Below are 26100 nucleotides of genomic sequence, written 5' to 3'. Positions count from 1 at the left end.
TAAACTGCCAATTGGGACTTTTGATGGGGAAGCCAACAGGAGGTCACAAATGTCAATCATGTGACTGTCACTGCAGGATGCTGATTGTAGGGGATTCCCTTAACAACAGCAACTGGGATGGCCAGAACTGCAGCGTAAATCAGTTACAGTCACATGATACCATATCTTATGGTCAATTAGTGACTAAGGTCCCTATCCCAATTACTGTTGGTGAGGACTACCTATACAGAAAACAGATTGCAGCAAAGGATTATTTTTTTTCTGCATCTGGTTTAGGCTTTCATGGCCTGTATCAGTTGGGCAGTGCCAATCTGTATAGTGCTGATCTTCAGGATTTAGTGACCACAGTCAAGACAATATATTTCCTGATATTTCACCTGGTTGGCATCTTCAGATGTAAGATGGTCTGCTAAAGCAGCGATTCCCAACCTTTTTGACTTTGTGAACCAGTGGGGGAGGGAGGGGATGATTCTGTGTGAGTGGTGGGCATGTAAGCGCAGCTCCACTTGCACAAGTTGCGTGCATGCGTACCAGCCATTCACACAAATGGAGCTTCGTTTCCCTGCTGCTCACGCAGATGGAGCTACGCACAAGCTTGTCCACTGCTTCCGCGGCCTGGTTCCGAATGGCCCATGGCCTGGTAGTGGACCACGGCCCAGGGGTTTGTTTGTGCTAAAACAAACCACAGGCAACTGAGCAGGGAATACAGGGATTGACTGGACTTCTGTCAAGTGACCTGACTTTTAATTGCTCTTTAGCCAAGCAGGTGTCTAATTGGTGCAGTGAGCTTGAGTCTCTGATTGGTTCATTGTGACCAATCTGGATCAGTAATTTTTGGAATGCTGATTGCTCATTGGTTCTTTTTTGGTATGGGGCTATGGTTTTCTGTATCTCTGTGCTGCCATCTAGTGGTTATGATCAACCTGATTTCTTATTATGATAATTCTACCACCATGCAACATAAGGTTTAATATTTTTTTAATTTTTTAATCATCCAGGTCCTGTATTTTGGGAAGAAGAAGAGACTTAAAATCCAGAAAAGATCAAAAAAGCTAATTCTCCAAAATGTCATATAGACAAGGTTTAGAGAAATACCGAGATCTAGATGAAGATCAGATCCTTGGAGCACTGACAGAAGATGAAATTAAGATGCTAGAAGATGAGCTACTGGAACTTGATCCAGATGTAAGTGCTTTAAAGAATAGTGTTTTTAAAGCAGCATTTGGGGGTTTTGTAGTGACTTTTAATAATAATTAAATATAACTTCCAGTTTTCAGCTGCAGATAGTGAGAGCGAAGAGTAAAGCAAAGAAATACAGGTAGTAATGATGTGTATATTACAGATAGTCCTTGGTTAACAACCACTCATTCAGTAACCATGCACTGATCTGAGTGATGTTTAGGATCAGTCCTTGAAGTTCCAGCTACCCCAGCACCTACGTGGTCATGTGATTACCATCCAGGTTCTTAGAAACCAGCTTACACTTACGATGGTTGCAGCATCCTGTGGCCCTGATTGCAATTTGTGACCCTCCCTGCTGGCATAAGCAAAACTGACAGGGAAGGTTGAAAGTCACTCCTGTAAGTTGCTCCCACTCTGACTCCCTTTTCTCCTTTTTCTCCTATGGAATATGAGATCCTGAGGAATCTCATTTTCCGTAGTGCAGGCAGCTGCCTGGAGCACTCCACTTCACCCTCATTCTATAGTCACACCAAGCTGCAGCATCCCTTTGTCCAGCTGCATTAATACTACAGCAGCCACCTGCATGCCTTCCCACAGTCCACAGCAGCCACATATCAGCTATGTTTATGCCACAGCAGAACATTTTTGGAGAACAAAGAGAGGTGAATCTAATTCAGCATGAGCAAGAGCCAATATTAAGGACTACCACGTGTCAAGAAGTATGTCAAAGTATCATTCCTTTTTTGCCCTTATTGCATTTGCAGATAGCCAAGTGGTCAAGTGGTCCTATTCCTTCTGGGGAAGTGTGGCTGGAGACTCACTTACAAGGCCACTGTAAGGAATATGCTAGGCAGCTAATGGATAAAGTCATTCAGATCCATTCCAAGCTGGATCAACCTTGATGCAGGTCCATGGAGTTTACTGAAGTTTACTTTTGCTTGATTATCTTGGCTGACTTGGGGCCCTATTGGTCAGTGCTGTGAGCTTGGCCATCTCCGTATTAGATCCTGGTTAGCCAAGGCTTCTCAAAGGATATGTGGTTGGGTCTGGGCAGTGAGAGAGTTTAAAGAATGGTGGTCTGTTTCTTCCTGAAGTTGTCATCAGTAGACCCAATGCTACAGCTTCAGAGAGTGCTGGAGAAAGCATCTATTCCCCTTTTAGTCGGGTTTCAGGCCCATGTATGGAACCAAAAGAGCATTGAGTGCACTTGGGAATGACCATTGAAGGAAGCAGGATGGTGATAATGCACCTGTTCTTATTTTAGTGATATTGAAAGCCATCTGTTCCTGACTTTCAGTATAATAGATTATGATATCCTTCTGGACTGGTTCTAAAGGTTAGGAATTAGGGGTACAATTTTGTACTGATTTTCTTCCCGCTTCTTTCTAAGTTGCAGTCACTGTTCAGCCTGTGTCTTATTTTTGTGGGTATCCCTAGGGCTCACCAATCTCTCCACTCTCTTTAACATTCTAGATGAAACCACTGTTGAGGTCATTCAATGACACAGGTTGAGGTGTCATCAATATACTCAGTATTATATCTCCAGACCAACCAAGTGATTTTGTGGAAGTTCTGTTTTAGTGTCTGGAGACTCTGGGGAAGAATAGGCTTATGCTCAATCCTAACAAAACTGAAGATTTTAAGGTCTCCTGGACTGATGGTTTCCAATCTTTAATTCTGGAGGGGGGGGAGTTGTACTTCCCCAAACACAAACAATGAGGAGTCTTCCTAAATTCACAGCTGCTGTTTTGAGAATTAGGCAGCAAGGGAGGCCAGGAAGGCTTATTCACAACTTTGTGTTGTGTGCCAATTATGCCCCTTCTTGGATCAACAGATGCTGTCCATGATCACTCATGCTTAGTCATCTTTTGAGCAGATTAATATGTTCTTCATGGGGCTTCAAGGCACCACATACATTGTTTAAATTAATAAATGGGATTCTTCTCGAAGAATATCCGGAAGCTGCAATTGATCCAAAATTTTCAGTTTCCCAGTTATGCCCTGATGCTTTAACCACTATACCAAAATAGCTCTAAAATTGTAAACTACCTAGAACTGTGGTAGTGAATCTATGGCAGGTGTGCCAGAAACGGCATGCAGAGCCATTCCGCGCAGGATGCGCAGCCTCTCTGGCTCCTCTTCCGTGTTCCTGTGCACACACATGCCAGTCAGCTGGCTTTCGCAGGCACAGGAGCGCCAAAACCTGTAAGACCAGTGTTCACTTCTGTTCTGGGTTTTGGTGCTGCTGTGTGTGCAAAGGCCAGTGAGGCCATTCAGTCCAGGCGGGATAGTTTTGCGTGCAATTTCCGGCACCCAGGTCAGCAAGGGGTGACGTAAAAGGTTAGCCATCACTGACCTAAAATCATGTAAAAATGAGATGAGTATCTATATAAATCAATAAATTCAAGGTGCTGGTGGTTTTCTATAAAGCCCATCATGCCATGGGCATGGGTGCCAGCCTCACGAGGTACAACTGTTAGCTTTGTAGGGTAGTTCAGACAGATGTACCACCAGAAATCTTTATTATAAGGTTACATTAACAAAATCTTACAAGACTGAGAGTACTTTTTCCATTCTTCACTTTTACTCACCTGATAACTAGGTAAGGGTGACTAGGTTCCTTCAGAGATGCTTTCACCATTCTCCTCCTCAAACTTTCATTTGTCAAACTGCTATTTAGGCTGCAAGTTTTTCTTTAGTCTCCCAAGGTCATTCCCACAAGATCAGACTAGAAAATCAATTGCACGGGAACTATAGAATTGTTCTTTATTGGGGTAGGCTATAGTAACGGAATCTTGCAAGTCTGACTGCTTTTTCTCCCCTTTCCCTAAACGTCATCATCCTGAGTTTCTGTAGGAGAGAGAGAGAGAGACACACACACACACACACTGGCAGAGCCAGAGGGAGGAGTCAAGTGAGACATCAGTTTTAAGTTTGTTACGTAGTCATAAGAGGACAAACTCCAACCACCCTTGAATGGCTTTGATCCTTACCTAGTTTCACCCAGGTACACATTATTAGTCTGATCATTTTCCTGTGCATAAGCTTCAGCAATATATCAGTAATTTGGAACTTTCAGATATGGACCTGGTTGTCTTTACCTAGAAGTTTCTTCTTAATGGTATCTTTGTTCTCAGGACTTAAGGAATGTTTTTGTCCTTGGACCAAAAAATTTTTTGAACCACTTCTGAATATTTGCTTCAAGGCCACCTTTCTGTCTCTCTGTGCTGGTTTATCTGAGAGGCTTTCTCTTTGCAGTGGGCTCCAGCTGGCCCATCAGGTTTGGCAGAAGGGGCATGGTCCTGGTCCCATTGCTTATAGAATGTTCTCTTGGCAGGATCCAGGAAATGTGCCTTGTCTATTATAGCCCTTACCTTTTGGACCACCATATACTTCAGATTAGTTTGGCCCTGACTCTACTGGAGTTTTGGGAAGCCCTCAAGCCTTGGCTGGTTTCCCAGGGTATGGAGGATGGCAGGTTAGTTGAGCCCATAGAGGATTATTCTATTGGTTTCTTCTCTTATCTTATGCTATTTACTTTTGGTTTGTTTTCCTTAATTTTTGCTATTGTTCTCTCTATAAGTATCTTAAACGTTGTTAACTTGGTGGTTGATTGAACAAAAATACTTTTCTTCACATATTTTATGATTTTGTGAGTGCTACTCCTACTCATTAGCTAGACACTGCTAGCATGTAGGGGTTCAGTGGGATTTCATTAAAAAAAGATGAATTGTGATGGGTGATGATCATGCAGCTTGTATCTTTTTTCTCCTTTCTCCAAAATATAGAATGCAATATTACCTGCAGGAATGAGACAGAAAGATCAGACCAAGAAAAACCCCACAGGCCCTTTTAACAGGGATGTTCTTCAGGCACATTTGGAGAAGCAGGCAAATGACACTAAAGACCGAGATGATCTGGTTCCCTTCACGGGAGAGAAAAGAGGTAGGAGATTAACTATCACAATTCTGCAGGTGCCGTGAACCATCTAGAGCAGGGGTCTTCAACTTTAAGCCTGGCGGACTTCAACTCCCAGAATTCCTGGCTGGGGAATTCTGGGAGTTGAAGTCTGCCAGGCTTAAAGTTGCCAAGGTTGGAGACCCCTGATCTAGAGTGCAGTTTGTACTATGCTTCTCATGCTGATAAACTTAAAGTTATTTTTAAGTACATCCTAAAACCAGAATGGGACAACTCGCTCTGGCCAACTTGCTGTAGCCAACTCACTGCTGCCAATTCGCCACGGCCAACTTGCCATGGCCAACTTGTGTTGGGACAATTCAACAATTTTAATTATTTAAAATAATTAAAAACTCTTTTAATTTTTGCTGTTCACATTTCATTTTGTCCCTCCTTTTGCATCTTTTCTTTAATGATTCTTCCCACCATTTCTTCACTATTATATAGTAGTGGCAGGTTGGCCATGGTGAATTGTCTTTTGGTGAGTTGGCCGCAGCAAGTTGGCCATGGCAAGTTGTCCCCTATGTGTTGTGGCTAGTTGTCATAGACCCTACTCCCATAGCAGTTTAAATTGTATTTTATGTTCACATTGCCTTTTACTTTAAAATAAAATCTACTTCCAAGGAATAGAGTAGTGATTGTATGACTAATACCCCTAAAAGCAAGCCCTTCTTCTATAACTTTGGCCTTCTGTTCCTCTACCCTCATGAGAAAAGGAGCAGTTGCTTCAGTGTGAGCCTAAATTTAGTCTTGGACTGCCCGGTCCTTGTCCTTTGTTTCGTGCCATTTCATAGGAAGCAGCAACAAAAATAGCTCCAGTGTCACATTCCACGCCTGGAGCAGCACTCTTCTCCCCCCCCCATCCCCCACCTCCATTTGACTGCACCATCCTATAAAAAAAGGAACCCTTTCCTTATGTTTGTTCTATCTTCTATCTTACTTTCTTGGTTTCTATTCCGGAAAAAGAAAAAAAACCTTAAACCAGACTTTGTCCTTTTTTCCAAGAAAGAAATTGGCAAAAGAAATACAAAAGTATTCTAATTTTGTCCCTTCTTAATCTTTATCCTCCCTCTAGAGTAAAGATGGCATTTTATACATTTAGAGTAAAGATGGCATACACACATTTCCTTTGTTCTGAGATTTTTTAAAAAAAATTAAAGATCCAATCACCAACACCAACACTAACTTCTCACTAATTTTGCAACTTATTAAGCTAACTTTTGTGTGTGTTTCCTATAGCACCTCTCTGGGCATCATAGTTAGACATGGCTAGGTTGGCTAATACTGCAGGGAATCCCAAGACTAGAGCAGAAAGTGAAAAAAATATCCAGAAAAAGCAATTGCAAACCCTTCTTATGTTGTTGCTAAGGAGAACTACATGAATATGTATTCATCTGCAGTCAAGCACTACTGGAAATACATTTTGGCCATTTCCATAGCAGTAACTTAAAGCACCTTCAGAGTCTCATTCATTAATCATTGAAGTGACATTAAGCCTCTCTTTGTTACTGTTATTTGGGCACAAAATGGTTGAATTGGTGTTGAGATTGCTGTAAGTTGCAAGTGGAAAAATGTCCTTTAGCTTTACCATAAGTAAAACAAATAGAGCTTTATTTTTTAAAGTGTGTGTGAAAATATAGGAAGGAATTTGGTTTCCTTTTCAAAGGGCCAAGCCTGAATGAGCACATCCCACAGTGAATGAGAATTTGGAGAAAGGCCTGGGATATCACTGAAGGTGGCAGGCCCTGGGAGGCATGTTCCAAGCCATTGCTGTTTTAAAATGAATACTAGTCACAGTTAGGCAGCCTTAGGAGTAGGATGCTATTAAAAATGATTTTGCATTAACATAAACTGATGTGGAATTACACAAAATCCAGCCTCTATTACTTTAATTGTGAGGTTAGCAATCACACTGTGAATCTTGAAACCTGATACACTTACACAGTAAGGCCTTTATTTCGTATCCTATGACTGTCACTGAATGTTGTATCTATGATTTATGATGTTTGTAGTTTAAGATTATGATGATCACTTGTTGCTTGTATGTATATTCAGAGCTTATGCAACAGAAACAAATGCCAAGTGTATGCACAATCACACTTGGCCAATAAAGAATTCTTTTCTATTTTATTTTCCTGTGAGTTATTGGTAGATAGGGAGGATGATTTTAATCTTTAAGGGGAGAGTTTAACTTCCCCTTTTCGTACAACAGAGTTTCAGTGCCAATGCCTCTCTCCCTTCCTTTTAGAGTCTTGAAAAGTTAGGAACTATGAAAGAACCACCTTAAGTAGGAGAATAAAATGTATTGTTTTGTTTATTTATTTGTATCTATTTACAAATAATTCAAAGTGGTGAACATATTCAACACACCTTCTTCTTTCTATTATTCCCACCCACAACAACAACCCTGGGAGGTGAGTTGGGCTGAGGCTGACCTGCCCAAAGTCACCCAGCTGGCTTTCATGAGGCATGAAAGGCAGGAGTTCATGAGGCAGGACTAGAACTCACAGTCTCCCAGTTTTTAGCCTGGTGCTTTAACTATTAGACTAAAATGTATCTAACTGCCCACCTGCTGGAATGGAACTGAAGCGGTTACTGCTTCATGTATTTATAGGAAAAATTTGGGTCCCCAAGCAGAAAGCTATTGATCCAGTTTTGGAACGTGTAACTCTGGAACCAGAATTGGAGGAAGCCCTGGCAAATGCTTCTGATGCTGAACTCTGCGACATTGCTGGTAAGATGCAAGACTGCATGCAGGAGTTAGCTTTATTTTTGCTGCAATTATCATTATTCTAAAAGGCTTTGAGTTCTTGGCATTAAGACAATTTTTTAAAAATTTGGAATTTTTAAATTAAAAAAGTTAGATTTTATGAAGTCTTAGGAGAAGTTGTGCAGGAAAGAATCAGAAGGGGAAAGGGAATATAGTAAAACTTATTTTACTATGGTTATATTTAGCTGAAAACAGGTATAACTGTCCTGAAATATGAAGGATGCTCAATTTGTAGCTTTTCCTTTTCTGGGATTGAATTTGACTTCATAGGAGAATGGAGAAATCATTCTGTAAGTTTGCAAGAAAGGTTACTATCTAGGTCTAGGACATGGTACTGATTGCCTCTCTCCTACAATAGCACAGAATTATCTTCTCTTTGCCAGAGAAAGTGTTTTTTTTAACATAGTAATATATTTGTATGAGAATGGCCTTTTAAGTTCACAGGGCTGATTTTAGTGACTTAGAAGTGGGGGACAGCAACCGTATTTTAATTCTTAAATTCTTCTTTCATCAAACCACACAAAATGAGACCTTCAGGCTCCTACCCTTGGCCATGCCTTCCTCTCCTCCAGGCTCCTGCCTCCTGCCTCCATCTATTTAACTCTAGCTTTCCTCCTCAGCTGGCCCTCCCCTAGCCATTCACCCTGGCCAATGGGCCTCCTCCCCATGCCCTTCAGCCTGGCCCATTCACCAAAATACCCTTTGTCCAGGCTTTTGGCTGCACAGGACAGTTAGCTGCCAGCCAATCGGGCAGTGTGCATTCACTGATTACAGAGCTGTGGAGCTGTGGTGGGGGGTACAGGAGGAGAACAGTGGTGGCTTGGCTTCTGGGATAGGGGGGAGCAGTACAACTGCAGGATCAGGTGGGGTAGGGAGGAAGAGCCTAACTGCAAGATCAGGTGGGGGGGGAAGATCCCAACTGCAGAATCAGGTGGGGGAGGGGGGGAAGAGCCCAACTGCAGGATGGCAGGGGGAGCCCAACTGCAGGATCAGATATGGGGGGAAGAGCTCAACTACAGGAACAGGGGTGGGGGAGCAGAATTCTACTTTATTTGCAAATATTTATTCATCTGCAAAGGAGAGTGTTTTATCTCCCCACCCTCAAAGTTCCCATTTTGTCTGTATATCTTGATGTCAAGATATGCAAACTGAGGTTCCTAGGGAAATCTTTGAGTTACATAGAATGATGGAGGCTGTTTGAAGACCAAAAGGAAAATCCTTTGTAGCATCTTTTTTTTTGCCTGCGGCATTTACATTGTTCGGGGGGGGGGGGAGGGAGGGAGGGGGGAAGGAAGGAAGGAAGGAAGGAAGGAAGGAAGGAAAGAAGGAAGGAAGGAAGGAAGGAAGGAAGGAAGAGCCGAGGTGGCACAGTGGTTAGAGTGCAGCACTGCAGGCTACTTCAGCTGACTGCAGTTCTGCAGTTCGGCTGTTCAAATCTCACCGGCTCAAGGTTGACTCAGCCTTCCATCCTTCCGAGGTGGGTAAAATGAGGACCTGGATTGTTGGGGGCAATATGCTGACTCTGTAAACCGCTTAGAGAGGGCTGAAAGCCCTATGAAGCTGTATATAAGTCTAACTGCTATTGCTATTGCTATTGCTAGAAGGAAGGAAGGAAGGAAGGAAGGAAGGAAGGAAGGAAGGAAGGAAGGAAGGAAGGAAGGAAAGCTGAGGACCTGTGTGTGGTTTCTGGTGACAGGAATCTTGGATGCTGGGTGGGATCTTGGCAGCAGCTGGATCTTCACCACAGGGGTGCTTGCAAGGGGTACAGTTGCAGGTGATAATTCCAGCAATTGTGGTGTTTATGGTAGAAGCTTTTGAGACTTCCCCTCCCAGAGAACCACTGCCTGGGAGTCTGGCAGAGAGGCAGCAAGTGAATTGCATGATGGTAAATATTCATCTTATGAACACAGGATCCACCCCCCCCCCAAACTAGAGAAACAATGGGGGCTCCATACTTCATACTCTCATTGAACCATGCCTTGGATATTCACATTCCCTTAAACACACCATCCCACCTGTAAGCACACACCATCGAAGTAGTAATAGGTGAGAAAAAGAAACAAGACCACTTAAAACCAGCTGAGAAACTCTGGGAGTTGAAGTCCACAGGTCTTAAAGTTGCCAAGGTTGGAAACCACTGGACTAGAAGACCTAATCCAGGCCCCTTGCAACTTTTCCATTCCATTCCAATGAAAGCTGTTTTTTAAAGTGCTTGTTTCTTTTTCTCACCAATGATGTGTGTGGTCAAGGGACTGTGAACTGCACATCCCCCCAACCTGATACTGTTCACTCCCTGCCCCCCCAAGCTCCCCCCCCAGCCCTCTGGAAAGTTGCTCCAATCCCAGCTTCTATTGTCCCTCTCATTCTTTTCCTCCCCAATGTCACAGCCTGCCTCTGTCTTCCCACCACCGCCCCAGTATATTTTTTTCATCCTCTTTTATTTATTTATTTCAACAAAGCCTACATGCCAAGATCCAGCTATTGCCAAGGTCCCACCCAGCTCCCAGAGATCCCTGCTGCCAAACAACACACCCAGGCCATCAACTATCCTTCTCTCGCTCTCCCTCCCTCTCTCTCCCCTCCTTCCCTCCCAAAGGACCCGACACCTTATCCTGCAGTTGGGCTCTTCCCCCCCTCCATCCTAATTGGCTCATTATAAATAGAAAATTCTTAGTGCAGTTTACAAGATTCTGTAATTACCCCAGACTAACATTGAAGTTCCTGAAATATATGTAAGTCTTGCTTCCTTGATCTTGTCTAGCTATGTGGAGTTTGACACTTAGCTATTCCAGTATTTAAAAAGTATTTTGACTTGTCCTTGAAATCACCAGAAGTCAAGGCTATGAAAAAGACAAAAAACAAAACACCACAGTAAGGATCAGCAATGGAAACAACAAATTTTAGATGGATATAGTTTTCTGTCCCAATTTGTCGATTAAGCCACAGTTGGTTGGTTCACGCAACATGCTGGGTCATAAACAATGGCTTGGTTCATATAGGACACCAACAAACTCAAGGACACTGCATTATGGCCCCATACAATATGTGAAATCAGATGATATGTTGTTGTTAGTTGCAAAGTCATGTCCGACCCATTGCAACCCCATGTTCAATGTTCCTCCAAGACTTCCTGTCCTCTACCATCTGGAGTCCATTTAAGCTCATGCTGACTGCTTCGGTGACTCCATCCAGCTATATGACTTATATCATATGATATAAGTGGCTCTTATTTGAAAGAAAGTCTAATAAAGGCTTCCTCTGTGTGTGTGTGTGTTGTTATTGTTTTCACCCACCTTGTACTGACCAGATGTATATTTCTTCTTGCTGTAACTGCGGTTGGACAGCAGAGTAAGCCGCTGAAGGCTTGAGCTCATAGGCTAAAGTTTCAATTACTCAATTTGCAAGATACAAATATTTGGCTTAGCCCTTTGCCCGCAGTAGAATAATAGAAAAACAAGCTGCTTATTTCTTCTCCAAACACAAACAGTGAGGAGTCTTCCTAAATTCACAGCTGCTGTTTTGAGGTTTTGCTAGGCTTGCCAAGATAGCCCTTTGAAAAAAGGCTTGGAAAGCAATTGAGGATAATATATGTGGTTGGTCAGCCAAGCCCACTTCACAAAAAGAAAAGAAAATATAGTGGTTTTTTATTTCCCCCTCCAACCAAAGGTTCATTGTCTGCTGTAAAACTGCATAAGCCATTTGTAATCCGGATAGCCTGACTGGGAAAGAACTGGGAATGGTGTAAGGCAATATTTCTTAACCATATCAACTTTAACATGTGTGAACTTCAACTCCCAGAATTCTCCAGCCAGCACCAGTGAGAAATACTGGTGTAAGGTAAGTATTATTTCTGAAGATTGTTTTTTTTTAAAAAGCTGATATTGGGATGGGAAGAAAAATATGATCTATTTAATGTTCCTTCCAGTCTTGCCAGCATAGTGAATTAATTTCAAGTGTACAGTTAGACAAGGATTTGAAAAGCTGTGAAGAAAGTTAGGAAAGCAGGAAATCATTTAACTTTTTCTAAGAAGGAAAAAAAAGAAGTGGATTATTTTACTGGGGGAAAATAGACTTTTTCAAATATAGAAAACAATATGGGGAGAAATTTTTATATGAGTAAAGTATACTGAAGCTGCCTCCTGGGTAAAATACATTTGTTATTAAAATACAGTAAGTCCTTGATTTAGTGGGCTTGATATACAGTGAACATTTTTGTCATATTTTGACTCATTAAATTGAAAATTTCAAGATATAATGATGCTTATTTTGTCAATTTGCATAGTTACAGTGTATAAGTGAAATAAATCAAAGCAAATTATGGAAATTTGGATTTAATGGACATCCCCTTTCCTTGAATGGTCAGTCTATATTTTGATGCTTTGTAATCAGAGGTGGTATTCAGCAGATTCTGACCAGTTCTGGAGAACCAGTAAATACCACCTCTGACTGGCCCCACCCCCATCTATTCTCTGCCTCCCAAGTCTCAGTTGATTGGGAGGAAATGGGGATTTTGCAGTAACCTTCCCCTGGAGTTGGGTGGGACTGGAGATTTTACAGTAGCCTTCCCCTGCCACGCCCGCCATGTCACACCATGCCCACCAAGCCATGCCCACAGAACCGGTAGTAAAAAAAAAATGAATCCCACCATTGTGTGTAATCTGTGGTGCCTAAAAGGATCAGCTCTTCTCTATAATGCCTAGAGCAACTGGGGTGTGTGAGGCAGACAGTGTACAGCTGTCATGGCTGTTCAGCAGTTTATTTAAGCAAAATAAACATATTTAAGCATTAAACATGGCACATTGTGATGTTACAACCCAGGTTCATGTGGAGAAAGAAGTATAAGAAACCAGCATGTAACTCCTTGTTAGATTCATATTCTGCCTTTTCTTCTGGGACTCAGGGCTATCTTTTTCACTATTCCATCTTATCTGAGCTTGGCTTTATTCTCCAAAAGTGTGAATTAACCCTCATCTCCCTGATTTTACTAAAATTCCCCTCCCTTTATTCAGCTTCAAGTTCCCTGAAGCAACCCATTCCTGCCTTAACTATGTCTGTTTTTCCAGCCTGCTGCCTCTTCCTCTCATATTTCCATGACATCATCCATCTCAGCAGAAGTTGCAGAAGGACCATGCTGGTGACCTCATAGTCCTGCTTTAATGAATGCAAGACTGCATTAGGCCTGCTGCACTCCCTGCTGTCCAAAATATTTTGCCGCTTTATCATTTTATTCTTGTTGCACAAACTGGATTGTGAATTGGAATTTCCACCAAAGGCTTGCTCATTGGCTTCTACTTTTCCTTCATCACATGCAAACTGGCAAGGTGGAATATTCTCATTCTCTATGCGCTCATGAATAAAGGTCTGCCAAGAATCCAACTTGTGTTAAAATGTCAAATGGGTATGCAGTTAATGAATGCACCCCAAGCTTATGCCAAGATGGGATATATACTAATGAGTAGTTCTGCATATCTGTAAAGAGCAATAACTGATTGTTCTACCTAAAGACAGTATAGATTTTTCTCTGCCCTTTCCAAAAACAAATGCATGTACAGTAATCCTCCAGGAGTTCCAAGAGCTGCTTGTGCATGTTTACATACAAATACATTTACATACCATATTTTTGCTGGCAATTTGGTGCATTGCTCATCCACAATATTTAGTGCATGACCCTGGCCTTACTCTATCCTCCCATAATTTTCTGCTAGGCCTGAGTAATTCTGTTATCTCTTTGAATTGAACGTATGAGCTACGGTGGCACAATGGTTAGAGTGCAGTACTGCAGGCTGCTACTGCTGCCTACAATTTGGCAGTTCAAATCTCACCAGGCTCAAGGTTGACTCAACCTTCCATCCTTCCGAGGTGGGTAAAATGAGAACCCAGATTGTTGGGAACAATATGTAAAGCACTGTAAAGTCAAGTGGTACCTTTTGCTATTTATTCTTATGGCTGCTTCTGGTGCTGAGATAACAGAATGAGATATCTAACAAAACAAATAATTAGTAAAATCTCTGCATGAGTCACTGCATTGAGACCTTGTTTTGTTTTAATGCAATAAATGCAAGGACTTAAAGATTGCAGTTATGTTCCCCAGTGCAGTTTAACTCTTCTTAGACCTGGTACTTTCTAAAAAAAAATTTTTTTAGGATGTGGAGATTGAATAGATTTTCAGTTTTATTCTGAAGAGAATGCTGCATCAATTGTTTGGAATAAATTACCGTATCTCATACCAAATCCTATGTATGTAACACTCCAAGGGACTAGATTACAATATATGCTGTATATACAGGTAGTCCTTGACTTACAACCATCTGTTTAGTAACTGAAATTACAATGGCATTGAAAAAAGTGACCTATGATTGTTTTTCCCATTTACAACCATTGGAACATCCTTGTGATCATGTGTTCAAAATTTGGATGCTTAGCAACTAGCATGTATTTAAGATGGTTGAAATGTCCTGGGGTCATACACTATATTGCCAAAAGTATTCGCTCACCCAACCAAATAATCAGAACCAGGTGTTCCAATCACTTCCATGGCCACAGGTGTATAAAATCAAGTACCTAGGCATGCAGACTGTTTTTACAAACATTTGTGAAAGAATGGGTCGCTCTCAGGAGCTCAGTGAATTCCAACGTGGAACTGTGATAGGATGCCACCTGTGCAACAAATCCAGTCGTGAAATTTCCTCACTCCTAAATATTCCACAGTCAACTGTCAGCTGTATTACAAGAACATGGAAGTGTTTGGGAACGACAACGGCCACGTAAATTGACGCAGCGGGGTCAGCAGATGCTGAGGCACATAGTGTGAAGAGGTCGCTAACTTTCTGCAGAGTCAATCGCTACAGACCTCCAAACATCATGTGGCCTTCAGATTAGCTCAAGAACAGCGCGCAGAGAGCTTCATGAAATGGGTTTCCATGGCCGAGCAGCTGCATCCAAGCCATACATCACCAAGTGCAATGCAAAGCGTCGGATGCAGTGGTGTAAAGCACGCCGCCACTGGACTCTAGAGCAGTGGAGACACGTTCTCTGGAGTGACAAATCGCGCTTCTCCATCTGGCAATCTGATGGACGAATCTGGGTTTGGCGGGTGCCAGAAGAACGGTATTTATCTGACTGCAGTGTGCCAAGTGTAAAGTTTGGTGGAGGGGGGGATTATGGTGTGAGGTTGTTTTTCAGGAGCTGGGCTTAGCCCCTTAGTTCCAGTGAAAGGAACTCTGAATGCTTCAGCATACCAAGACATTTTGGACAATTCCATGCTCCCAACTTTGTGGGAACAGTTTGGAGCTGGCCCCTTCCTCTTCCAACATGACTGTGCACCAATGCACAAAGCAAGGTCCCTAAAGACATGGATGGCAGAGTCTGGTGTAGATGAACTTGACTGGCCTTCACAGAGTCCTGACCTCAACCCGATAGACCACCTTTGGGATGAATTAGAGCGGAGACTGAGAGCCAGGCCTTCTCATCCAACATCAGTGTGTGACCTCACAAATGCACTTCTGGAAGAATGGTCAAAAATTCCCATAAACACACTCCTGAACCTTGTGGACAGACAGCCTTCCCAGAAGAGTTGAAGCTGTTATAGCTGCAAAGGGTGGACCAACGTCATATTGAACCCTATGGATTAGGAATGGGATATCACTTACAGTAAGTTCATATGCGAGTAAAGGCAAGTGAGTGAATACTTTTGGCAATATAGTATATTTTGCAACCTTCTAACAAGCAAAGTTAATGGGGAAGCCAGATTCACTTAACAATTTTAACAGAATTTTTAAGTTCAATTGTGGTCATAATTCAAGGACTACCTGTGGTACACTTTGTTGGAAGACTACAATATACTGTAATAATTTCATAAGTATATTCAGCAGAAATCATGGGAGAGAAGCAGTCCTTCAAATAGCCCTATTCCATGAAGGGACTTATAAGTCATAATCAGCATCGTAAATTGCATTTATAAATCTATTGGCCACAAGTGCAGCTTGCAGAGTGTAACACGTGCACCCTACATTGCAGTGCTGCATTCTGGACCAGCTACAGTTTCTTACGTGGTCCTCCAGAGCAACTCCATGTAAAGAACATTGCAGTTGTCCAATTGGTAGATACAATAAGGTCAGAGAAACATTTCTGCCTTATCAACACAAGATAATCCCAGATATGGACTCTTATCTGTTTTGTTAGCTTGCTTCTTTTAAGTTCATTCAGTGGGACTCCAGACATCTCTTTGGTAGCTTTATCTCCTGGAGTTCCTTGGTAAATCAAGGTGCAGTCCACAATTGGTAAACAAGAAGAGGCCATGAAGGGCAACAGGGCAAACTGCCCACTCTCATTTTGGAATCTCTGGACTAGTAAATTGCTTAGGGCAAACCTGTCAAATAGGCATTATCTACCTATAGCACAGCAGGTGGAGGTATGGCACTAATAAGCCAGAAGCCAACCAGAGAGGCAGGCATTTCTTCCAATTTGTTTTAGAAGCAGAAGCCTCATTGATTCTTGGCTAAAACCATACAGAAATGGAAAAGACGATTAGTGAAAACATAGGCCTGCTGTTTACAAGAGATGACTTGATATCTGTGAAATCTCAAGTTGAATTGATAAATTATTTATTTTTAGGTTGTTTTAGTCTTATTTTCTGACGTATTTTTTTCCTAAGCAGTGATTTTCCCACTTCTGGGATATTACAAGTGACCAGTTCAGCTTAGTAATGTTTCTTTAATTGAGAAGCCATAAACTAGAAACAAAAAGAAAAATATGTTGTAATTATTTTGATATTTTAAATATGTATCTGATTGAATTTTTTAAAAAATATGAGGGTTTTTAAAAAAGATACATTTTAGCAAAACAGATCCTTTGCAACTGAACATCTGACTGTGCTTTTTGCTGCTTGTTAAAGAACTTCTGGAGCATGATCGAAGCTAGTGTTTATAATAAAGCAAATTAAATACAGAAATATATATTATATATAATGAGAAGACAATATGGAAATTCTTTGTTCTCCTGAATTAAGAATACAGCTTACATCATCTGCACCCTAATGAGTCCTTTGGGACTGTAGTCTTAGTCATTCAACCAATGATTGAATATTTTGTTAAGGATTTACAAAAATTGTAGGTGGCAGGCAGTGCTTTAGAAAAGAGCTGCTTCATTTTCATTCAAATGCAAGTCTGGAATGTCTGCTCTAAGATGCTGCTGATTGCAACATATACAGTATATACAAATAACTGGCTAAAATATGCAATTATCACTTATGGTACTGCAGAACTTAGTATATTCCTAACAAAAAGCTGCCATCAAATGTGCAGCTGTCCAGCATGTTGCATGTTTCCTAATCTAGGAGTGGATGTAGCTTTATAAGATATTATTTGTATGTGTGTGTTATTGAAAGCATGTCAGAATAAAATGCTAGGTATGGACTAATTTTTTGATCAAATAAGCTTTTATTTATTCTGAGATCAAAAAGGCAACTTATTGTGTGTGTGTATTTCTTCTATTCAATCATGTCTGATTCTTGGATACTGCCAGGTCAAGTCCCAGCAATTTTCTTGGCAAGGTTTTTCAGAAGTAGTTTGCCATTGCTTCCTAAGGCTGAAAGAAGGCAACGAGCCCAAAGCCACCAAGCTGGCTTTGTAAAAGTGAGACTAGAACTCAGGGTTCTAGCCTGATGCCTTAACAATTACACCAAACTGACTATGTGTATTAAGCCCTTTCAGATCTTGGCAATAGCTCAGATTCTATTCATACTGGAATTAGATGACAAATGTGACTGAGGCCTTGCTAAATGGTAATGCATTACTGCAAAGAGCTCACTAAGTAAGATATAGCAATTTGCCAAGTAGTGAAGAGAACTGTATTTATCCCGGCCCTGTTTCCCATAGTGGGTGGATGCAGTGAAATTCTTACATTTAATAGGATATGCAGGTCATTGTCATATCAGTTAGGAATCCATTGATAATGGATGATTAATTATCCAATGTAGCATGTTGCTGCTTCCTTTTTTTAAAAAAAAGCCTAATTAGCCAAAGCATGAAGAAATAAGGAATCACATCCTGTTTGAACATACAAGTTGTGCTCAGCTTCAATGGATCTTCTCAATATTCCCTTTCAAAATAAATATTTTATCACTGTTATTTCACATTTTTCCTAGGCTACTGAGTGTCTTGGCCAGATTATCACTTTCCCAGGAATGACAAGTCTATAAATTTATTTAACTTTGTTTTCTTTTATTTTTCCCCCTTCTCTCATGTAGCTATTCTTGGCATGCATACATTGATGAGCAACCAACAATATTACGAAGCACGAGGGACTACAACTATAGTCAACAAAGAAGGATTGGACAGTAAGTAAGGTTTACAACATTATAATAATCTAACAAAGGGAGTCAAAAGCAGCAGCATTTATAATTGTAGTTAATAAAACAGTATAGATTCAGATTAAATCCAGATTCAAGAGAGGAAAGCAGATTCAGAATATGTGAGAATGCTTGTGTCATACTCAGTAATTCAAAAGGTGCCAACAGGTATGATGTATGTTTCCACACTTCAGAATCACTTTCCCCCTTTCAAATCCAGATAATTGCCCAACATTTGATCCCCCCCCACTATAATTCTGTGTGTCCCTACATTTAATGAAAAGAGCAGAAGGTAGTGAAAACAAAGGAATAAGCATGAGTTGCAAGTGGCTCCAAATATCACAAATATTAGACTGATCTTTTGAAGATCAGTTCTAAAAGTTAGCTTCTTGTTTGGGAGGACTTTTCGCCTGTTGAATTTAAACTTTCTGAAACATTAAATAGGACTGCTTTTCTCACAGCCTTGTCTCCATACATTTTTCTTTCTTTCTTTCTCTCACTATAAGTAGCTCCAGAATTCAGTGCTTTCATTGGAATTACAAAAGCAGTGTTGTATTCTTTGGAAGGCAAAATGTGTTCCTTGCTATGTATTTGCGAAATCACAACATAGAGTTTTTGTGGACCATACCCTTTAACACTGAATCTTCCTTTTCCTTCTCAGAACAACTTTCCTCTTGCTCCAGCTCTATTCTAATTATTTTCTTTTCTCTTTTTGGTGTGTGTTTCTATTGGAAGGAGGAAGGAGAATGTGTCTGCATGTGTTTGTGAGATGATCGCATATCTCAGTAACAGACCAGAATAGTTGGTATCTGTAGTGTTAATTAAATCTGTGAATACAGCATCTTCTTTTACAAGCAATAATATTAATTAGTAGTTCTTAATTCAGTTTTAACACTTTTTATGCACAGTTCCTGCTCTGTTTTTGAAGTTCTAGCAAGTATCTATACACAGAGTGAGAAAGATTCAAGTAGGTTAGTGGCTTATTGTCAGGGCAATAAGATCTCCAAATTTGGTTTCAATTGGAGTCAGCAAACCTAGTTTGATAAGATGGGGAAGCTGGGTATTGGATTTGTTGGATTTATAGGTTTTATTCTCTGTAGTTTTTCTTTCAGAGAATCGTTTTTAATTTTATAGGTAAAGATGAAAATGGCACTTTTTTAATGTGCATCCATAATGTGAACCCATATCGCCATCTTTGGGGTCATGCGTTGAAATAATCTCTAGGGAATGTTAGTGATTAGTGCTTTCTGTTTAGAATTCATTATAGAGAAACATGTTCTCCTTTACAGAGGAGATCACTTGAGAATGTTGGAATTATTAATAGTGTAGAAATGTTAGATTTATTTTTACTGGAGTTTCAGAAAAATACACATTTTAGAATTGATCAAAGAAATACTTTTTCTAAATACATGCTTATATAATATGAAAAATTCCCCCTATTTTTTGGTGAGGGGTAGTCTTTTTCAAGACATACAATTTGTCATTGTTCACTAAGGAAGCAAATACACTGTCAATGTCTACAGTGAATGTAGATTTAAAAAGAAAACAGTTATGATGAAGTACAGATAACAGTTTTCCTTGCTGCCATGCAATTTATGCACCCAAAAAATTCCAAGCATGAATTTCAGAAAACAAGACATTTAAATGTCTTTTTTCCTCTTTTCTTTGGTCTCTAAACTGAAAAAAAAAATCTTAAAAACACAGTCCAAACAAAATCTATAAATCATACTATTCTCTTAGTACAGCTGCTAAGAGACATAAGATGTATAAAAATGTATAAATGTATACATTTATTTATAAACTTTTTAAAATTCAAATTCTTCAACATAGGTTGAAAAGATATATGCTTGCATCTGTCCTGTGCATCTGTAAGAGGCATGTGAAAGCATTTTAAAAAGAGAATAGAATTAAAAAGCACCTTAGTTATTAAACTACCAAAGCCGAGTCTGTTCCATGACTTTCTATACAACTTTGTAGATATTTTTGTCACCACTTGGCCAATAAGAAAAACTGTATCAGTGGTTGGTACTGAACTTATTTTAATTTGTTTTCATAAGAATCCAGCATCAGAGAATCAAATTCTTTCATTTATACCCTGAGTGAAATAAATGCTATTAGAAATGTTGTAAGCTTAGGAGATCTGGGTTGAAGCCTACAAAATGAGTAAGAGTGAAGCTATTACTCTTTTTTCATTGTATCACTAATGACTGTTCAGAAGCAAATGGACATGGATCTTTATCTCTTTCACTCATGTAGGTATAATTAAGCCCACCCAGTATAAACCAGTTCCTGATGAGCCAAATTTGACCAACGTAGAAGAAACTTTGGCACGAGTGAAAAACAATGATCCAGAACTTCAGGAAATTAATCTCAATAATATTAAGGTATGGCTTCCTTTCTCCCTGGGTTTGCTTTAACCTGGCTTAGCAACAGAAATTCAGGTTCCCATGGTGTTGTAAGTCAAGGACTGTCTGTACAGAAATACACTCTTTGGGGTTTCTTCACAATAAAGAGGCTCGCTATTGACTTCTTCCAAGATTTTTAAAGATGTTGTAGGATAACCTTGAATAGTCTCCCGTTCAAGTATTTACCAAATTGGACTTGCATGCCTTTTTTTCAAGCTCAACCAAGGTTTGCTATATGCTGCCATTTGCATTCCCTCTCCATGACCCAAGAAGTCTAGAGAATAAAGGCAATAACTTTTCCCTCCATTACTTGAATTTATTTCTTGGAAAGGTATCTTTTTCACACCAGAGTTACAATTGAATCATAAAGTAGAAGTTAAACTGAGATGGTAGTTCTAAAACAATACACATCATTCTTTCCATTGAAAAGCAGTCAATCATTTTAGAGAAAATATGGTTGGCATTAATATGGCAAATGTTTTCCCTGTCTATCTCTCTGATATCTAACATATGAAACAAAGCTGATGCTGCAAAGAAAACCAAGTGACTGCAGTTATTTGCGCATGTTTTGCTCCAGGCACATTTTGGACTATAATTCTAAATCAAGGAAGAATCTAAAGTATGGCAGAATGACCAAAAGGACATACTACTTTCCAAGTGCAGTTGCTTGATTTTCTTTGCAATATATTTTACCACTGCTTTATTCTACGTGTTTTTAAAATGAAGTTGAGGTTCCTACCTTCTGTTCCGACTCCTCCTCATCCAGGCAAGATGGGTGGTATATAAGTTAAATAAATAAAATTAAATTATCCCAAATGGGTCTATTTTTTGATATAGAGCTCAGTGGGGGAAAGGTAGCATGGTAGCACAGAACTGACATGTTTGAAATGATTTAAAGGGTGTCACTGGATTTAGGAGATCCAGGATTCCTTTGAATTTAGAATTGTGTCTCAATAAAAACAGCTCACATCACCCTTGTCTAATGTTTCTCTTTTAAAGGATATTCCTGTGCCTATTTTGAAAGCTTATGCTGAAGCTCTGAAGACTAACACCTATGTGAAAAAGTTCAGCATAGTAGGAACAAGAAGTAATGACCCTGTTGCTTTTGTAAGTGTCAGATGACTTGCACCTAACCTTCTCAGGAAAGCTTTTATTGGGATTGCCTCCTTTAATGACATTCTATTTGGTTGAAACCCAAGTCTCAGATAAGATCATTGCCTTTTCCCAAGTGAGTTAAAAAGGGAGTGATCAAGATGGGGAGGAGACTGGAAACCAATTCCTGTGAGGAACAGTTAAAAGACCGGGTACATTCAGTCTGGAAAAGAGATGAGTGAAAGAAGATGCGATAGTAGTTCTAAGAAATAGACATAAAAGGGGTTGTCATATAGAGGAGGGTGTGAACTGGTTTTCTGATGTGCTAAAAACTAGGACCACAAACAGTGGGTGAAAGGACATTCTAATTAGTCATGGGATTTATTTATTTTAAGGAATTTCCAGGTAATAAGTGTAATACCAGGCAATAATAACCATCGGCTGCTTCATGAGGTAGCATATTTTTCTTCTACTGGAGATCTTCAAACAGAGACTGCGTAACCCCCTATCCAGAACACTTTAGCAGTTCCTGCACTGAGCAAGAAATGGAAACTATATGGCTCTTTCACACAGCTCTTTGAACTATACTATTTGTTATTCAATGGTTTATTCTGGATTTCTTCTAATGAATTATACTTCTTATAAGCTGTTTGTTAGAGTTATGACAGATGTGGTTGACAGAAAGAGAAGAAATTGGGGCAATGGGTAAAGAAGTAAGGGGGCTGAGTGCTTCCAAGCTGTCAACCTTTGAGAAACTCATACTGTAAATTCTATAGTGGAAAGACCGCAGGTTCTTAAAGAATAGAAAATCCCTGGAGCTAAACCAGGGCCCTTTTAAGAAAGTAATATACACTTGACATATGTTCAGTCTTAAACTGATTTTAGGTTCCTTGGTAGCAGAACTGTACTCTTTATAAAGAACTCTCTGTAGCTGAATTCTCAGGTTAATCATTAATCAAATTTGAGGACTTCTGTTGTGAATGAAGGTAAACATATGAGGATAATGTTGCAGGATCCAAACTGAATCAGTCACCGGGACCAAAGCTTCATTCTTCCAAGCTTTTGCCCATCAACGGGCAACATCTCTGGAGAGAGAGAGGTTCCTTGATTATGAACTCCAGTCCAAGCCTGAAAGCTCGGAAGAATAAAGCTTTGTTCCCAGTGACTAGCTCAGATTGGATCCTGCAACTTCTATTGTCATTCTCCTAGCTGATTTTCAATTACTAAAAGCTAATTTTTATTTTCACATATAAAATAATCTTATGTTAATTTGTTCATCATTAGATTTATATCTTGCCTTTACTTTGTACAACTTCCTTGGGCAGTTGGTTGGCAGCTGTGAGTTGAACTAGCCAAGAGTCTAATTTAGCACCATTAATGTTCCTTACAACAACAATAACCGTGTGATATGTCAAAGTTTCTTTGTAGGTTTCTCAGAGTCACCCAAAAGATAAAACAGAAAATTCTGGTTTGAGTCAGCAGTGTAGTTAACTTATGACAAAAAGCATTCCTGTATTAATGATGCTATCATTCATATCACCTTTGCTTAAAGTTATTGGCAACAGTAATAATATGCAAATATTTTCCTTTTGTCTTTGTCTTCATTGGAAGGCGTTGGCAGAAATGATAAAAGAAAACAGCGTATTGAAAAGCTTAAATGTGGAATCAAATTTTATTACTGGATCTGGAATCCTGGCCCTGATAAAAGCACTGCAGAACAACACAACACTAATTGAACTCAAAATTGACAACCAGGTAACTTATGTAGAATAAGATGAGCTTCCACCAGATTTTACAGTCCAAGCAATAATTACTTCTTCCATTTTGATTCTGGGCTTTGTATTACAACACTGAGATAGAAGGACACTTGAGGATATCAAGGGGAATAGATAATGAGCATTACATATGCTTGGCTTTTACATTTAGCCTAGAGATGAATCGGGTCTGCCCAGATCAGTATTTCTTAATCTTGGCAGCTTGAGACTGTGTGGACTTCAATTCCCAGAATTCCCCAGCCAGTATACTGGCTGAGGAGTTCTGGGAGTTGGAGTCCTCACAACCTCAAGATGCAAAGGTTGAGAAACACTTGTCCGGACTGTAGACAAGGGTGATGGATGCTTCCAGGTGGCTACAGTGCTGTAGAAATGTTATGCATGCTTTTACTCTTTGATATTCTCAATCAAAGGCTTTCTGTTGTATTGAGGGAGGAGGGGAGGTTCCACACCTGGCATAAAATGTCTTTTATTCTATCATGTGACTCCTGAAATTGTTGATTGTTAGAGCAATATATTATTATTAGAACACAGGTTCCAGAGAATTTTTAGTCTAGATTCCTTTGGAGTCTAACTTCTCTGGGTCAAAATTTCTCCAAGACAAACCTGGGACTCCAAGTTTACAAATAACCTTATTAGCCTTTTTTATAGTTTCGGTAGGTTGTCATCAGGGGTGGGCTTCAAAAATTTCAGCAACGGGTTCTCTGGCCAGTTGCTAGGTGGGCATGGCCATGGTGGGTGTGGCCTAGTCAGCCTCCTGCAAACATGCCTCGGGGAGGGCAAAAACTGCTTCCCCCAGGCTCTGGAGGGCCGGAACTTCCGGGAAGCCCGTTTTTCCCCCTCCCCAAGCCTCTGTGTGGCCATTCACTTACTTCACATCTGAGTGGAGACTCCAGGGAGGGGCAGGGTGGGGCAGGGTGAGGTGGGGTGGCCGGGTGGGGTCAACAAGGGGTGGGATTTGGAGGTTCTCTGAACTGGCCATAATGTTACCTACGGGTTCTCCCAAACCTGGGCCAACCCATAGCAGCCCACTCCTGATTATCATTCCTCCCATCCCAGTCACGGGCAACCCTTCCTCCTATTGTATCTTCCCCTTTTCTAGCATTATAGAATGGGAACATTCTGTTCTCTTCTGATGAACTTTTTCCTCTGCACTGCCACATCATGTAGGCATAAACCTGCAAGATAAGCAACTAAAATTCAAAAGTGCTTCTATGCTATTTTTTCCTGTTCTTTTTTAAGTGCCAGCTTTTGGGCAACAAGGTAGAAATGGAAATCGCCAGCATGTTAGAAAAAAACACCTCTCTCTTGAGGTTTGGTTATAACTTCACTCAACAGGGACCCAGACTTCGGGCATCCAATGCTATGATGAACAACAATGATCTAGGTGAGTTTTATTTTTTCATAGACGTATGGGTTCTTGAGGTGACCATCCTTCTTGATCCATTAATCCAAGAGATGGCATGGTTGTATATTAGCTTACTTTAACTGGTCACCTGTGGTTGAAAATTCTGGGAGTTGCAGTCCAGCAGCACTGAAGAACATCAGGTTGGGAAAGATGTTGTTTATTGGCTGTCTAGTGGGCAGAAGAGATTGCTTTCTTCTTATCGTTTTATAGTTGTATCAATTTTCCTTTGTTCAATATTTATGGTGGTGGGGGAGTGCTGGATTCATATGTGGGTAGGGTTTTTGTGATGAGTGGAGGGTGAATGTTGCTTGAGATCATATTTTTCAAAGGGATATCACAAATTGGCATATTAAAAGCAAAGAGACCAAGATTCTACCTAGAAATATAAAAGAAAAAGCAAACAAATAAATAAATACAAGAATTCCTTGATTAGAATTGCAACTAAAGTTCCTGTTTCAATTGGAAGCTTTGAAATATGTGGAAAGGTAGATTATTATTTCTGGGGGGGGGTTTAAATGAAAAAGTATCAGACTTTTAAAAGGTGGTCCCTTTGCCTGTCTGCTCTTCCTGCAGTATTCGAAGTGTAAGTTTGGGATTGATTTTGTTTAGTTTTTTTGATGTTGCCAAACTGTTCAGGAAAAAAAAAACAGCTTATACCATGTGGGATGTAATCAGTGATAGATGAGCTTGCCTTCAGATGATTCAGGTTGTTGGTCTGGACCAATATTACCTGCTATTTTAACTTGCAGTATTTCTTCATGGACTTGGAGACCCTGTTATAAAAATTATTTGGATTCAGTTAGGAACAGTTTGCATGTAAAGCATGCAGCATATATAAAGAATATACAGATAGATTACAAACTCCAGCGGACAAACATTGGAAAATCTTGACTTTTTGTGTAACTACAAATTACCTTATGCATTTCACTAGTGCTCATGGAAGATCAAACCTATTAACAAAGGATCTGCTCTGCAAAATTTATTGTGACTGTATTATGCTGCATTCATGGAAATATGAAGAAGAGACTATATGTAGCTCAGGGTTGAACTGTGGAGCCTTTGGTGCTCTCTGAGCTTGGCTGTTTGTTTTCAGACAATTCATTACCCAAATAAATAACATCATCACTGATATCATCACTGATGATATTACCTAGTTAGGTAATGAA

General features: G+C 40.1%; 1 protein-coding gene across 2 annotated transcripts in view; it reads left to right on the top strand.

Annotated features, from left to right (window-relative positions):
• TMOD1 (tropomodulin 1) overlaps window positions 1-26100 on the top strand; it is a 41436-nt gene that overhangs the window by 11453 nt on the left and 3883 nt on the right. For both annotated transcript variants that reach the window (XM_032213174.1, XM_032213175.1), the window contains exons 2-9: window positions 999-1185; window positions 4971-5127; window positions 7754-7873; window positions 18156-18245; window positions 20514-20641; window positions 21662-21769; window positions 23366-23509; window positions 24769-24913. In XM_032213174.1, the coding sequence (XP_032069065.1) occupies window positions 1066-1185; window positions 4971-5127; window positions 7754-7873; window positions 18156-18245; window positions 20514-20641; window positions 21662-21769; window positions 23366-23509; window positions 24769-24913 (1012 nt within the window). In that variant the 5' untranslated portion in view covers window positions 999-1065. The remainder of the gene's footprint in view (window positions 1-998; window positions 1186-4970; window positions 5128-7753; window positions 7874-18155; window positions 18246-20513; window positions 20642-21661; window positions 21770-23365; window positions 23510-24768; window positions 24914-26100) is intronic.

This window comes from Thamnophis elegans, chromosome 3 (genome assembly GCF_009769535.1).
Source record: "Thamnophis elegans isolate rThaEle1 chromosome 3, rThaEle1.pri, whole genome shotgun sequence".
NCBI lineage: Eukaryota > Metazoa > Chordata > Lepidosauria > Squamata > Colubridae > Thamnophis > Thamnophis elegans.
This window is presented reverse-complemented; position numbering and strand designations above follow the sequence as displayed.